General features: G+C 35.5%; 1 protein-coding gene and 1 long non-coding RNA gene across 4 annotated transcripts in view; one reads left to right on the forward strand and one right to left on the reverse strand.

The window, feature by feature from the left end:
• NLK (nemo like kinase) overlaps nucleotides 1-16,144 on the forward strand; it is a 131,027-nt gene that overhangs the window by 111,976 nt on the left and 2,907 nt on the right. For all 3 annotated transcript variants that reach the window (XR_003043914.1, XR_001518064.2, XM_006924989.3), the window contains exons 7-10: nucleotides 1,573-1,674; nucleotides 8,540-8,626; nucleotides 13,818-14,016; nucleotides 14,981-15,074. Coding sequence is in view for 1 of the 3 variants with exons in the window: in XM_006924989.3 (XP_006925051.2) it covers nucleotides 1,573-1,674; nucleotides 8,540-8,626; nucleotides 13,818-14,016; nucleotides 14,981-15,074 (482 nt within the window). In the remaining 2 variants the exon portion in view is untranslated. The remainder of the gene's footprint in view (nucleotides 1-1,572; nucleotides 1,675-8,539; nucleotides 8,627-13,817; nucleotides 14,017-14,980; nucleotides 15,075-16,144) is intronic.
• The window catches only part of LOC112473122, a 21,182-nt gene continuing 14,109 nt past the window's right edge, over nucleotides 9,072-16,144 (reverse strand). Inside the window, exon 2 of the long non-coding RNA XR_003043915.1 lies at nucleotides 9,072-12,649. This is a non-coding gene — a long non-coding RNA (uncharacterized LOC112473122). The remainder of the gene's footprint in view (nucleotides 12,650-16,144) is intronic.

The raw sequence follows: 16,144 nt of genomic DNA on the forward strand, positions 1-16,144 counted from the left end.
GGTACTACTGACAGTATCCACTTTACTGTTCAATTTCTGTAGAGTTTCGCAGAGTTACTTATATGGCTATCATACCTGGACATAAAAAGCTGCTATACAAAAAAGCTTAAGTTAAATTTAAGGGGTTGTTCAAATCCTATATATTAAACAATGACCTTGGGTTGCTGCTGAAAAGAACATATAAAGGAAAGTGTGAAGCAACTGGAATGATATTCAGATACCTCATATTCTAGAGAAATACATAGGTCTTGAGTTTCCTAGTCTGACGTAGCCTCTGAGGGAAACTCGAATCTACCATTAGTGTATTTGGGGGTGAGAAATCAAGATATAAAATGGGAAAAAGTACCAATAAATTTAAGTTAAAAATAAAAATAAAAAATAAAATAAATAAGATGGAAAAAAGAATAACTTCTAAATGGAATTGGTTATTTTCTGTAGCATTTTCTTTGTATCTTTGAGAAATAAATATCCTAGGTACTTTGGTACCAGCACACTTTATAAAAATGTTTCTCATTCATGGATCTGATTCATTTTAAACAACATTCTGAATGTTTCCATTTGTTTTCATGAGCCAGTCATTTCCTTCTGCCTTTAGTGTAGTTTTCAGAAGTCCGAAAGTATCACCAATGCACTTTTCCCAAAAAGCTTTGTATAGAGGTCTTTACTTCTGTGGAGAACAAGCTACTTAGATACCTCCATTTTCCTGGAGGTCTTTGACACTGATGGTTACCCCCACGGTTTAGATAAGTGCAGAAAATAGTGCTTTATATTTGGCATCCCTGGCACCAGGAAAAGAAATATTCTCTAGGTAAAAAATTTTCCATTCTGGAGGAATTCGAATGATATGTTACTGCTAATTAGGTTATGAGGTTAAAACAATAGTAGCACTACAGAAAATTGTTAAGGTAGTTTGGTACTTAGAAAGACTTGTTTGTGAGAAGACCGTTTTTATTGGTCTCTTTTATTGTACCCAGCTAACTAAATGTGGCCTTATACAGTGTCATTGTTAGATTCTAAGTACCACAGTTTTCTGCCAGTGTGAGAGATTTCTAGCATAACTAGAATGTAAAGGGTGTGTAACTGGCCCAAACATTGATAGCTTAGCCTTAATTTCAGCTGTGAATGTTCTGAGTATTTACTAAATCACAGCTGCCTGATTTGTGGATTAGCTCCTTGATGAGCCTGAATCCATGTGAAAGCATCAGAATCTATTCATTAACTGTTTGAAAGTAATAGTCATTAGCCATCAGCAGAAGAGCAGTTCACCTCTGTAAGGATCATAGATGCTATGGTATCAAGACACAGGGCGGGTAGATGCCAACTTCTAAATTATTATAGCCTTAGAATGCCATGCTTGCTAAAAACATATTTTCTATATTTCTATCACATAGGTTCCTAATGATTATTTTTCTGGTTTTTTTAATAGTCCAAAAAGTGAAAATAGGGGATCCTATCGGTTAATCTGGAAATTGCCTTAAGGTTTACTTCCGCCAAATTTGGTCCTCATCTCTAATGAAAAGTTGTTTACGTGAGCTTGTTATCTATCCATCTGTACTTCACGTTTCTTTGTAGTTGGATTTGATCACGGATCTCTTGGGCACACCATCACTGGAAGCAATGAGGACGGCTTGTGAAGGCGCTAAGGCACACATACTCAGGGGTCCTCATAAACAGGTAAAAGAAGAAGGAGGGTATCTGTATTTGGTAACCATCTGTTTGGATGAGATTTCCCTTCCAACAGAATAAAGAAGTAAGAATTCTTAAACAAAAATGTTACTTGTAAGTTTTATTTATTTCGTATGTCATGGCCATAAGTAAGAAAATATTAAATATTTGTCAAATCAAATAAAATATGGTAATTCCCAATGCTATAGGAAAAAGTAAATATTTTTGTAGCCCTGCTAATAAATGACCCCTGGCTTTTTGTCTCCTGCTTTTTTGATGTGTCTAGGAAAAGTTACTGGGGGTGGAGCTTTAACCTCGATGCCCTAACCTAGTACATATATATTAAATACTGAGCCAAAAGACCTGGTATCTTTTATTTCAGCAAAGAATGTGAAGCTGTTCCTCTTGCACTTTTGCCACTAACATGGAATCAAATGTGAATGTTGTTAGAAAAGTATGAAGAGAGATTGTCAGATTTGCATTGATCATTATTACTTGGAACCAGCCAACTCACTTTTGAGAAAGACAAGATGGTCTTTCTCTCTACTCTGTTGATTTAGCAGCATTTTTTAGAAACACTTTCCTAATCTCCTTTGGACAAAACAGCTTAATGATGTGAAGAATGACTAAGGAGAATACTTTTCTTAGAAACAAACTGAAACAGGAAGCTTGGCAGGTAATTGTCCCCAGCTTTCCCATGGTTTCTTTTAAGTTGGGTATTTAGATGATCTGAGTGATCATTAGAAGTTCTGATTGATCCAATTGACCAAACGATAGACCGAGTTTGACACTCCTTCTTTCAGCTTTCCAGCCAGATGTTTGGTCAAGCAAGGCCTTGCCTTTTCCTCTCTGTGATTCTAGTATGACTCCAGAGCATCCATTTTCACTGGCATAAAGGGCAATAGGTACAGTGCGTTTATCTTCTAAAACCAGCCCGAACTAGTAACTATCATTATTGTCTAAAACAAAGGGAGGAAGAAAGGAAAATTTTAAGTTACATATTTATTTAACTAGTTAAATAGATTAAGATGTTTAACAGAATTCTTTCTTAATACATTTTTTCCATGAATGGGTCTCTTAATAGTAATGCTTCTTAGAGCTTAACATTTTGCTTATCACTAAGTTTAGTGATGGCCTTAAGAGAGCATCATAGTAAAAGGTAGGGTTAGCTCTGGCTAGTCTTGAATATTTTGATTTTTGATATTTTGATTTTGAAGAGAAGACTGACAGAGTGAAAATTAATTAGGGGACCATTTCTGCTCAAAGGGTAGATATGCTTTGCACCGACTTTCAAGTCTTATCTTTAGATGGCTTTTAACCCATTCTGGCAATGGTCTCTTTAGGCAGGTGTTCATGGTCTTTGAACACCAGCCCAGGTAGATTTGTATAGAGTAAGTTATACCTGCCATATATAATTGAATGTAAATGAACTTAGCACAATACTTGGTTGCATTTTTCCCCCAGTATGGAAATTCAATTTTTTATCTACATTTGCAAGTCGATCTTCGTACCACCACTGCTCTCAAGAGACGTTAACAAGGTTAACAGACTCTTGAAGCTCTTTAAGGCAGCCATTAGTCAGATTCTGCCTTTTCCCTTCCTACTCCTTCTCTTACCCCATGATGCATATCTTAGATGTCTCTAGTTAGCCTGTTAGCAGCTGCTTGAAGGTATCTCCATTCATGTTACAGCTATTTAAAGCTGAGATTGGAAGACACATACACACCCACACACAAGTATATTTGGTATGTAGCCACTTGGATTTTTTTTAACTTTAAAAGATTAATTTGGTCCCCAATCCAATATATACAATATAGCTTATGTAGTTCTATACATCATGACTGTTCTGCAAAGGGCATAGTGCTTAGCTCAGTATACTGAACGTATACTCTGTTTATGTTTTTCTGGACTATAGTGATTAAGAATGCAGGCTGTGGTGTCAGTCTCAGGCTCATCACATTGCACATGTTGAATGATATCCCAGGACTTGTACACTGCAGTTTTCAGACAGACCGAATATGTACCCCAACTCTACCAGTAATTCACTTTGTGACCTTTGGCAAATTACTTAATCTTTGTGTGCCTCCGTTTATTCACCTGTAAAATGGGAATAAAAATAGTTCCAACCTCATTAAATTATTATATTAATAAAGAGATAGTGGGTGCAAGGAAAGCATAAAGTAGTGCCTGGCATTCTAAATACTTAATAAATATTAACAAAGTTATCACTCTAAAATAATAGATAAAGCTTATGATTTTTTTTTTTAATAATGTATTATAATCAAGGGGAGTTTATCCCAAGAATGAAAAGATGTTTACCTTAATTAATATATTAAATCCTCACAACACTATAATGTACCATTTATTGTTCCTTTTCACAGATAGAAGATAGAGGATTACTGAGGTTAAATAATATGCTTAAGGCCATAAGCCAGATCTCAAAACTAAATTTCTCTAATTCTAAAACCTCTGTTCTTAGCTAGTCACTGCCTGGTACATATACCTTCAGCAGGGTTTTTTAAAATTATTATTATTTCATTTGTTTATATGCAAATAATATGTGAGTACATGTAAAATAAAATTTTTACTGAGTTAGTCATCCTTAGCTATCCCCCACACCATCCCAGTCTCCTCTGAATTAATTTGAGAATATCTTTTTGACAAATTTTTCTGTGCACCTATTTACATATATTTGTACAAACAGAAATATGTGCTATTGGTTTGTTGAGACTTTTTGAAAACTATATACATGTACAGGAGAACCTAATTAGCTGTCTTCTTAAAGTCACAGATTACTGCCTCAAATTAATTTACTTGTGTTGATCGATTAATATACATACTTCCCTGTGGTGTAATAGTACACTTTCCAGTGAAAATCAGTTAAAAACTGACTTAAGCAAAAATAGGAAACTTACTAGTTATATAACTAAAAAGTCTTGAGCTACAACTGACTTCAGGCCCTGCTGGATTCAGGTAATCGAGTGATGTTCTGTGCCAGGAATCTGACCCTCTTTGTTCTGTTTTCCTGTGTGTTGGCTTCATTTTCAGATAGGCTTTTTTCCATCTGTTTGCAAAAATGGAACCAGTAGTCCAGGCCCACGTACTATTAGTAAATCATTCAGGAAAGAGCTTTCCCAAATAAATCCAGAAAAAAATATTTGGATGTTCTCTGATTCATTTAGGAATGTGTTTGGTTATAAGTAATAGAAAATCTTGTTTACAGTAAAGAAATAGGATTCATTTCTTCTTCATATCAAGTCTGATATAGCAGCTCAATTATGTCATCAAGAATCTAGTTTTTTTCTTTCTTTCTGCTCTGCCGTCTTTAGAATGTTGACTTCATACTCTCTCATTGCCTCATGGTTACAAAATGGCTGTAGCTTGTTCACATTCAAAGCCATAAAATGGAGGACAAAGGGAGCACTAGCAAAAGTTTCCCCAGAAGCCTGCCTGCTAAACTTCTGCATGTATGTCATTGTTCAGAATTGTGTAACATGTAGCCTTCCAGATGCAAGACAGGCTGAAAAAAAATGAGTATTTTCCCATCCCATATAATGAAGGTCAACAAGGAAGAAGAGGATTGGGGGATTTTGTTGGGTTAGCCATTCCATGGCTGTCCCCTAACCTGAGCACCATGACTGGCCCATCCTGGAGCCAGTCATGGTGCTCAGAGGATATATCATTTGATTGGCCAGGCTGAGTCAGGTGCCATCTTTGGAGTTCGGGGTTGAAATCAAGCCTAGCCAAACCACTTGATTTGAGAGTGAAAAGAGAGTGTTTCCCTAATGGTCAGGAAATGCTGGGCGGACAAAAACTGTATGGAATTTTTTATTTACTGTCTCTTTTCTACATCTCAGAATCTTGGGTGAAGAGAATCTCAGCTGCCATGGCCTAAGTATCTATTAAGGTAGATACTTGTTGAGACACTGACCTGTTGACAGGATTGAAAAGTCTAACTTAATCTTTTGTTCATCTCTTATAAGATTTAGATCGTCTTTTCTCTTCAGATTGTTCCCAGCTAATTTTGTCGGAAATAGATTTATTTTCAGTGAAGTTAAAATAGTCTTGTCTCCTGACAGGGACCATATCTTACATTTAATAGAATCAGAGTATATTAGTGAGTTCATTTAGTTCAAACTTCTTATTTTTCAAGTGAGGATTTCTTTTATATAACCCCAAAGTGCTTAACCACTGGGCACTGTGCATTGTACGGACTCAATTAACATTGCTGAGTGACAATCACAGCTTCTTTGCTGCCAAACGAAAACTAACAAGAATGTCCAATAGGATTCACACAGCCTGGCTGACTCCACTGCAGTGACCAGCATTCTGCAGTTGGCTTATATGGGATAACCATTTAGGGCCTCTCACCCAAGACCAGCAGCTCATCCTTGATTTATTTCACTGACAATCGCATTCATTAATAGAGTACTCTTTATAACCCTTCCTTGCTTCATGATTTCAGCACTGGCACCCACTCACTCCTACATTGCTGAGTGACTTATAAACTTGCAGAACAAATAGAAAATGGACTTTAAAGAAGGTGGGGGTGATATGTATGAATGTTAGGGGAACTGGCAAAAACTTTTCCAGATGAGATTTAGGGTATATTTTAAGCATTCTATTTTCTCTCTTATTGAAATTGATTGTATTGCACTTGGAAAGGATTATAAACATCTTGTGTAGTTCTGATACTCTGGGCCCATCTGGTTTCAACCATTATGGTTGGTGAATTAGAGGGGAAGAAAATGGAAATAGAAATGGCAACATCTCTAACATTGCATCCTTCCTGTGGAGCCAGTGCTAGAACTAAGTTATTAACGGTTATCTTTCTGGAGAGGTATTGGCATGACTAAACTGACTCTTCTTTTTCTCTGTTCCTCTTTTTAAAATGCATATAAACACAGAAGAGGAGAAAGCATATAATATGACTGACTGTTCTAGGCAGAAATTAAACTTAGCCTTATTTTTAGTATATTTTTTGGGGGTATATTTCTGTAAAGAAATGGGGGGGGTGTTTAAAATTTTATTTGATTTTCACAAGCTCCCCATCCCATATCCAGATGTCCTTAAGTCTTATAAATTTTGCCTCCTAATTTGTTCTCTATCCTCCATTCAGTGGCTTCTGGAACTACTTGGTTATGTTTTCCTTGCCTACCTGAAAGGTGTTATTTATCTTTGTTTGCCCCAACACCTAGCTCAGGACCTGGTGGATGTTAGGCGATTAGCAGTGATGTTGGTAGACAGGTCTACTGGTGCAGTCTAATAGATGAGAACGCCAAGGTTCAAATGACTTACCCGAGTCTAGTAATGGCAAAGTTAGAACTTGAACCCACATCTTCCAGTATTCTTTTCCCTAAGCTATAACATAATCTTCACCACAAAAATAGGATCAGGGGTAGATTCACTTAAGGAGTGGAAAGGAAAGAATTGCTTATGGTGAGACATTTGAGTCAGTAAGAATTGGCTGGAATTTGGCTGCCAACTTGCACAAACAGGTGAAAAGGAAGACAGCTATTTACAGTGAAACCAAGAATCAAAATCCTTTAAGAATATCAAGTTACTTCATTTTGCCCAATAAAAAAATTCTTAGGGAAAAATATATTTAAGTTGTTAGTTAAGACCTCTTCCTCACACTCTCCACACACACACCCCATTGTCTTGACTAATATAAATAATTTCAGAGCTACCATAGACTTGCATATTTTAACAAAAATACTTCTCTGTCTGCAAATATGTAAATGCACCAAGAAATAGTAAGTTGGTGCACAAATATTTGAATGACAACTACATATATGTTCTATGTATATAATACTTTTTATCTGTAGTAGTCCTAACAAGTCTCATACAATTTTAGAACTAAAGTAAACTTAAGATATCATTTAGAATACTGAGATTCAGACATGTCGATTTATCTAATTTGTTAGTGAACTAGAACCCCCATCTCATCTCTATTACTCCTTGATCCTGAAGAAAACTTCTTTAAGTTGAATAATTATCTCCGGATGATTCTGAGTTGTCTTGTTCTTGTTGGATTTTCCTATGTGTCTTTGTTGAAAGGAGGCAGATATGTAAAATATTTGATGTTAGTAGTTGTCATAGCAAGATTCTGAGGCTGTGATCGAGATACAAGGAGACCTTTTAGTGTCACTTATATGAGAGAGAGCAGCAATGCCATTCACCTGCTCTGTCCCCTGACCCTCCAGGCAGTGAAATGGAAGCTTTATAAGCTTTGGGACTTCACATGTCATCAGAGCCATCTCCTTGCCTCAGCGCCAGGTTAGATATGGGCATGTGGATATGCCTGCCACCTACAAAGACAATAAGAAATTAAGTGCTAAAGGCAAAATATGCAGAGCTAGAGAAAGCAATAGCATACTTGTTTAGAAGATTCTGTAACTTCCTTGAGTGCCTTATAGCTCCTTTAGGACTAGTGTTTTAGCAACTTTATGGTAGTGTTGCCATGAGGCATAGTTCACATGCTTACTTTTCACAGTTCACATGCTTAATTTTGCATATGGACAAGATATATTAAATCTTTTTTCTCCCACCCCTAGGTATGTTTGTTCTTCCCTTCTTGCCAGAGCATTTACAGTGTAAGGAGCTCCATATTTACAGGATTAGCTTTCATTTTCCATGGGCTCTTTTGTGCTCTAATCTACAATGAGTAATCATGTAGTATAAAATATGCTATTGGAAGTCAATGACAGTTGTTTTTGAAGACTGGTTAATGAGAGGAATACTCATTTCCTTTGAGTTTTAGATTTATGTGCATACATCTTTAGATCTGGGTACTTACCTTGTCATTGGCTGTATTCCATATCTACTTACACAAAGATTCATTTACATATTTGAATTCTTTATTTTTTCACAGCCATCTCTTCCTGTACTTTATACCCTGTCTAGCCAGGCTACACATGAAGCTGTTCATCTCCTTTGCAGGATGTTGGTCTTTGATCCAGTAAGTAGTGTTTGTTTTTATTTTTTAATGAATTAAAAACACATGTGTTTTAAGAAAAACATCGATAGATGGGCAGTGTAAATAATGACTTTTCAAAAGATAAACTGTAGTCCCCAATTTCACCTATATCATGCTCATCACACAGAAGTTTGATTATTAACACTTATCAGTCAAGGTGAAGAGAGATAAGGAACTGTACCACCCTTTTTTTTATCTCAATATTTGTAAAAGGAGCTTGGCAAGTTAAATCAGGAGAAAAAAAGTTTAACATTATTTGAAAAACCGTTTACTTTTTCAGTCGTTGAAATAGTAGCTTTTCCAAATGCCATTTCTAATCTTGACTCTTCTGGGACAAAATTCAGCTTTTCATTTAGTCATTCGTTCAAAGGATATTTATTATTCATGTCTGTGCCAATAACTATTGTCAAAGAAGACTCAAAAATGGAAGCATTTAGAAAAAATTTTACTTGCCAAGAATGCAAGGAAGTCACCAAATACAAAAAAGAACAGGTATTTAAAGGGGGAAAGTACTCACAAAATTATCATTAAGTTTACATTGGTCTGTTTTTGAAGAGAAAACAGCAACTGTCTCACGTGATCATCAAATCCACAAAGGTCAGAACTATCTTGAGACATCAGCATAACAAAAATTAGGAATAAAAATGTTTGGTTAGGGAGTCCAGGTTTCTAAGAAATAGTAAAGGTTTTATTATTTAGGGGACCAGAACCAATCAGAGTGATCAAGTTATTTTTGTTACACTCAGGGTACAAAGTGGATTTTTGTTTGGTGTTTATTTTTTGTTTTCCTTTTGTTTACTTTGGCATGTTAGTGATAGGAAAGCAAGACAAAGCGAGAGTTCTTGATTCCACAGTCTCTCCTTGCAGTCAAGTTCCTGCCATTAAGGACAGTTCCAACAACATAACTTGCCCAATGAGCTTGTGATTTAGTGTCATTAGTTTGACATATTTTTTTATTTGGCAGTTTTATCTGCATAGCTAACAGGAGATTTTGTTTAATACATAAAGACCTTTTGTATGGTTAACAAAACTAGAGCAACAGAATTCAGCCTCCAGAGGTAATTTCTGTCTTCCCATAAAGGGTTTTGTAAAGGCCCCGAGGTTAAAATTTACTTTTATTTGTCAGAAATACCTTATTCTCTTTATTAGTTCTACTAGATTAGGAACCAAGAACCATGTGATTCACTGGTACCAGGTTTTACTTACAATACTTACAGCTGTAAGGTATCCTCTTTCTCAGAGGTTCCATGTTTATTAATGCTCCTGATCTGCCAGGAGCTCATAGTCTTTACAACTCTGAGGCTGGACTGTCTTAAGCCACTGCATAACATTTAACCATTTTTATCATCGTCTTATAGAACAAGGCCAACAAATATGTTATTTTTTTACAGAATTATTATTTTTAAATTGGTCTGATGTTTTATTTGTTTATGATTGATATTAAGGATTCTTTTCTTTCAGTTCTGATAGTTCACTTAGAAATAGATGCCATTTTAAAGGAATTTTATTTTGGTTTTAACCTGTTGAGTGTTAGCGATATATTAAGAAGAAATGATTTTAAAAGTCATTAAAAATAGAATAACCATAATTAAGTCAATTCATTTAGTCTGTTTAGTCTGCAGTAGTTAATTCTCATTTTGTTGATCTTGGGTTAGGCAGCCTATTGCCACATGTCTGCTCCTGCACTGAAACATTCCTGGACATCCTGACTCGGTTACTTGGTTCAGTCTTAAGAGGTGATTGTCTGAGGTGATGATATCCGTTATACCCATGAATTATACCATGAAGACAATTGTCAAGAGTATCAGATAATAGTCCTTCACTGAGGTCCTTGTTATATTTCTTATGAAAGATTCAATTCTTGATTTTTAGCTTGGTACCAGGAGCCTTTAGGCAAATATAAGAAAAAGGCAGAAACCAGCAGTGGAGGATAAGATTAAGGGATTCTGGTTCTTTTATTATAATATCAACAATATTGGAAAGAATGGGGTATAATAAATAATCAATTTATAAAGATGTAATTAACTGTTACCTCAAAATAGTGAAGACGATAAACAAATCTCCAGAGACCTTAATTTATCTAAAAGCAATATTTTTAAAGCACAACAATAATTATTAGGAATTTAGACAAAATTATTCATTATTTTCCCTTGACAAACAAAAACGTTATCTTGCATACACATCTTCATACCATCACACAGTCCTTTACATTCTGTAAAAAAAATGTGTGTACTTTAACCCAAAGGTATTTATTTTCATATATTTTTTGACTGTTTATTGATAGCTATTCTATAATGTATTAATGAAGAGCCTAAGCATATTAAAATTATATACAGGTGTCAACAGACTTTATTAACTCAAATTAATATTAGTAAAGTCTTATGTTAACTGAGAATCAGAAGATTAAAATTCGAGTTGACACATTAAGTCCTTATGATTTATAGCATTCTAAAACCTAATTTCTTTTTAGAAACACATTACCTATTATTCATTCTAATTTAGTTGAACACGTAATTTTTGAAATTTCATAATCTTAGAGTGATATTAGTTTATCTAATCTACAAAAGCAGTAAAAAAAAAAATCAAATTCAAAATGATTAGGCTTTTTGTGAGAAAACAAACCCAAAACTTGTATAAACTAGGATATTTTGCTAACATTATTTGTAATTGGAGGTAAAATTAGGAAGAAAACATGTTTTTAAATTTTTATAACAGATTGGTTTTTCCAAAGAGTCATCTTGCATAAGAATGTCACATGACCTCGTTATCTTATAGAATTATGTTTTGTTTCATACTTTGTAACCTAGTAACCAAGAATATTATTTTAACAGGTAAAGCTTTTTTTAATCTTTGATTTATATATTTGCCAAGGAAAAAATTTTAAAGAGCCAATATATTAAATAGATAAGGAAGAATAATATTTTTTCCATTTCTTTTTACATGTCTTTAATGTGTTAATATTGTTTCTAAAAGCCAGTTGGAATGGGAGTTAGCTCCATTTTAAGAGATCTCATAATACGATATTTTAACTCTCTTCAGAAGTATACAAAGTACATCAATTTGTTTATTTAGAAATATTTTATATTTATAAAATGGAAAATTTTCTCAACTTATTCAAAACTAGAAGAGCCAATATTGATAAAGCAACAAAATCTAGGATAGAAATAAGTATCCATATCTATTACAAATGTGATCAGTTAAAGAAACAAGATATGTACAATATGTAATTAAAATACATAGGACATAATTAAGCACCATTAGGTCTTTCAAAAGAACACCTTTACTGAAAATCTGAGTAATTTTGTAATTTCTTTCTCTATTTAGCAGGACAGTTATTTCTTTTCAGTGTCCATACCCTTTGCAAAATGGCAGTCTCCTTTCTTTAGCCTTATTTCAGAAGTCATAAAGAGACTTTAATTTGTTTAGAGAAATGAAAGTTGATTATTATGTGCTATGAATTTGATTCACTTTTTATTCAAAGGCTTCTCTTAGGTAAGACACTTTAGAAGACCTTCCCCCCCCGCCATTTTGGCACACAGAGATCATACAAACACATCTATCAATAGTTGGGGAAACACCAAAATCCTTTCAATGCTGCGTTCTCAAATTTCAGGAAATAACAGAATCCTCGGACAAAAAAGACTAAGAGCGAAACCAGATTCCAGCTGCTGATGGCAGCTGATAAGGACCTAATTTCTGACATTTGCCACCTGACAGAAATGACTTAATGGTGAGATGATAAAATTAAACCCCAGATTCAATCCCTGCTGCCACCAAGTGTGGACATGATCAGCCAGACATGATCATGCTCAATCGGAAACAGAAATCAGCTTGGCCAAGAGCCACATTTAGTGTGCAAAAGCCAAAGAACTTAGTCCCACAGATGAGACCGGCCAGAGACGCTGAGGATGAGCGGCCCACTTCTGGTCAAGGTGCATTGTCAGCCAGCTTGATTCTTTTGGTTCTGACAGTAGTCCTTTGTCCTGGTGGAACCTCCAGGAATAGCTGCATTTAGGGAAAAAAAAAGAAAAAGTTTACTTGCTAAGAGTACCAGTGAATCAGACTTCAGCTTGACCACCAAATACAAAACATGGCAGGTGGCAAAAGGAACATAACCAAGGTTGTCAAGTTTGGTTTGTCCATGGCAGATAAACAGCAGCTTTCCTTTGTGGTTATCATGTCCTAAAAGCTCATGACATGCCTTTTAATATCAGCATGTTAAAAAAAATCAGAAACAAAAGTGTTTTCAGGGAATCCAGGTTTATGGGACATGATTAACATTTTATTATTTGGGGGACTAGAACCAGTCAGGATGATTGGCTATTTTTTTGGTTTAATTGAGTACAAAATGGTTTTGTTTTTTTTTTTTAATCATGTTATGTGAAATGCCTGATCATATTGAAAGTAGGGCAAAGTGTCAGTTTTGTTTTACTCTCTACTATTGAGACCATCCTTACATCTTTTAAAATTCACTTTTCCTCAGTAGTACTTATATGTCCACTGAGCTAAAGGAAAGGACATTTTTTTTTTAATGTAGAAATAAATTTAAAAGTTTATAGTTTATCAGCCTGAAACTAGTATATTAAGTATTCTGATCTGAAGTGTCAGAAATCCACAGGCTGCTGATATTCAGACTGAGCTGGATGTTTAAACATGGCATTTAGACTGTTATCTGCTGCCTAACTCCAGCAGCTGTCAGGCTTTTGCCCAAAGTCGATTTGGTATTCTAAGAACATAAAAGTTTCAAGCAGCTTTATAAAATTGCCACTGTGATCACATCTCTTCTAAATGCTGAGACATATTTAGAAACTATAACTGTTATTTAAAATGTAAACTTACCCCCTCTGAAGCATTACATATTTAAATGTCATGATATTTGTCATTTTTGACCCTGCTTCCATTTATTTCAAGGTAGGAACTTTTCAGGATCTTAGCAGAAAGTCATTTCTGAGTGCTTTGTGGTATGTGATGGCTTATAATAGTAGTTTCTTGTCCTAAATCATATACTCCTTCTGCTGCTACATTACTCACCTTTAAATTCAGTTACCCCATCTTTACACAGGATGTACCATATAAGTTGCATAAAATAGTTACTGTGTCTTGTGAAAGAACCTGCATAGACAATCATGTTTATCTGTAGTATTGATGTGCTGGTCTCTGAATTTTATTTCAGTCCAAAAGAATATCCGCTAAGGATGCCTTAGCCCACCCCTACCTAGATGAAGGGCGACTACGATATCACACATGTATGTGTAAATGTTGCTTTTCCACCTCTACTGGAAGAGTTTATACCAGTGACTTTGAGCCCGTCACCAATCCCAAATTTGATGACACTTTTGAGAAGAACCTCAGTTCTGTTCGACAGGTTAAAGGTGAGTTGGGGTTTTGTTTTTGTTTTTGTTTTTGTTTTTGTTTTGGTCTTTGGCCGATCAGGATGACTAGTAACATTTTTCATTTTGTGGCCATGTAAAGCTGAGATCTGGATGGTGACCAAAGCTCCTTCGTCTCTTTATTTTACAACTTTGTATATAGCTGTTTGTTCAGGACATGTATGCAAGAAAGCTTTGTGTGTTATGAAACACTGATTTAATATTATATCCAGAGGAAGGTCAGGCAAAAGAATGAATATTTTGTTTTTGTTTTCAAAGCTGACTTATTTAATGAGTGTGACTCAATATATTTAATATGTATTCACTCATTGTAATTTATTTATTGAATGAAACATTGTGAACTTCTTTTTTGTATAACACCCAATGTTTTAAAAAAGATAAACATACACTGAGGGAACGAGTCTTTGGTTGATGACGAGAAGAGAATTTCTGCTAGTTGACTCATAAAATTTCCCGACACGATCTCCTATTGGGGTGGGATGGGGTTAATGACATCCAAAATTCTTAATGATTTTTGTGTCTGCTCTAGGACATTTTGGGAGAGAGAGTAGTCCCCATAGTAAGCAGCCCAAAACTATGTACTTAAACACCAACTGAGGTTATTTAAGTGATTTTCAAGAAGGTGGTAATTACTAGCAATTGAGAAGGGTTCACTCATAATGCCAACCCTGTAGAGTCACTCTCAAATTTATAGACCATTTTACTCTTAATGATGGGAATTCCAACCCATGAAATGCCACTTCAGAGGTTTTTGCCTGTGTTTAGCAGCAACTGCCATTTTGGTTTCAGGAAAGTTATGCTGGATTCTGCCTAATAGATGACATGTGTTTGATTTAACTAAACCAGTAGGAAATGCCATTCTAGTGCTGGCTAGAGTTAGCTGAGAATCCACGGCTCCCAGACCCGCAAATTGGCATGCTTGGTACGATGTTTGTTTTCTCCACAGAAATTATTCACCAGTTCATTCTGGAACAGCAGAAAGGAAACAGAGTGCCTCTCTGCATCAACCCTCAGTCTGCTGCTTTTAAGAGCTTTATTAGGTAACTAACTATGTGTATGTAATTCTAACTTTCTTGTTAGAATGAAAATGATGCCATTGTGATTTGGTTATTCAGCATACTTCTGTTTTTATTTAGATAACATAGATAAGAAGTCCAACAGAAAGTTTCTGTTATGAGCTTTGGCTTTAGTCAAAAACAGATTAAAAAGTCACCTTTAGTTTTACACTGATGCCAATTCACTGTGGTTGCATCAGCATTTTTTTTCCCCATTTGACCATTGTGCTGCCTGATCATGTATTTGGGGATCCTCCTGCAGCAAGCAACAGTGTGGCAGCCACTCTCCTGGAGTTAGACATGGTCATTTGGGTTCCCACTACCATCTACATTATAATAATAACTGCAAGCAAGAAAATTATTTTTCATAGGTGGACTGCTGATATGTCCTATTTAAGAAGAAGCCCATAGGCTTATCAGTTAAAGAGCTATAAACCTATTTTGAAATCTAGCAAGCTTCATTCTCTATTCTTTCCTTCTCAGTCTTTTTCTCTAACTCCTTGTTTCAGTCAAAGTCCAGTTGGGAGAAGGAAACCACACCCAGTAAAATTTAGTAAGAAACATTAACTAGGAAAAGATGGTTAACTACTAAGGCATGAAAGAGAATTCAGAAGAGTCTCAAAGTAGCAAATGCGGAATACGTGTACTCCCTCTAAACTGAGGGAGAGTGAACAAGGAAGAAGTGAAGAACTTAAAGGAGGCCCCTCTACCCAAGGCTAATAAGATTTGGAACTCTTTGAAGAGGATAGGAACATACAGTGTGAGGGTGGAAAAGAAACTTTTCAAAAGTGGGGACAGAACTGGTCCATCAAAAAGGTCTCTTGAGTTGCAAAGAAATTTGCCAGAATGTTTAGGTAGACCAAAGCTGGACCTTCCACAGCATAAAACAAGCACACCAGAACCAGGAAAGACAGCTGCTTCCTAATGCTGTGGCCTTACAGAGCTCTTCCAGCGCCCTCTAGCGACAAAGGCTAACATCAAACCATGTGGCAAAAGAGGAATGTGAACAGGATCTGGCTCTGGTATCACAAAGAAGAGCAGATTTGGATCTGAGA

Source organism: Pteropus alecto, unplaced genomic scaffold (assembly GCF_000325575.1).
Source record: "Pteropus alecto unplaced genomic scaffold, ASM32557v1 scaffold98, whole genome shotgun sequence".
Taxonomy (NCBI): Eukaryota; Metazoa; Chordata; class Mammalia; order Chiroptera; family Pteropodidae; genus Pteropus; species Pteropus alecto.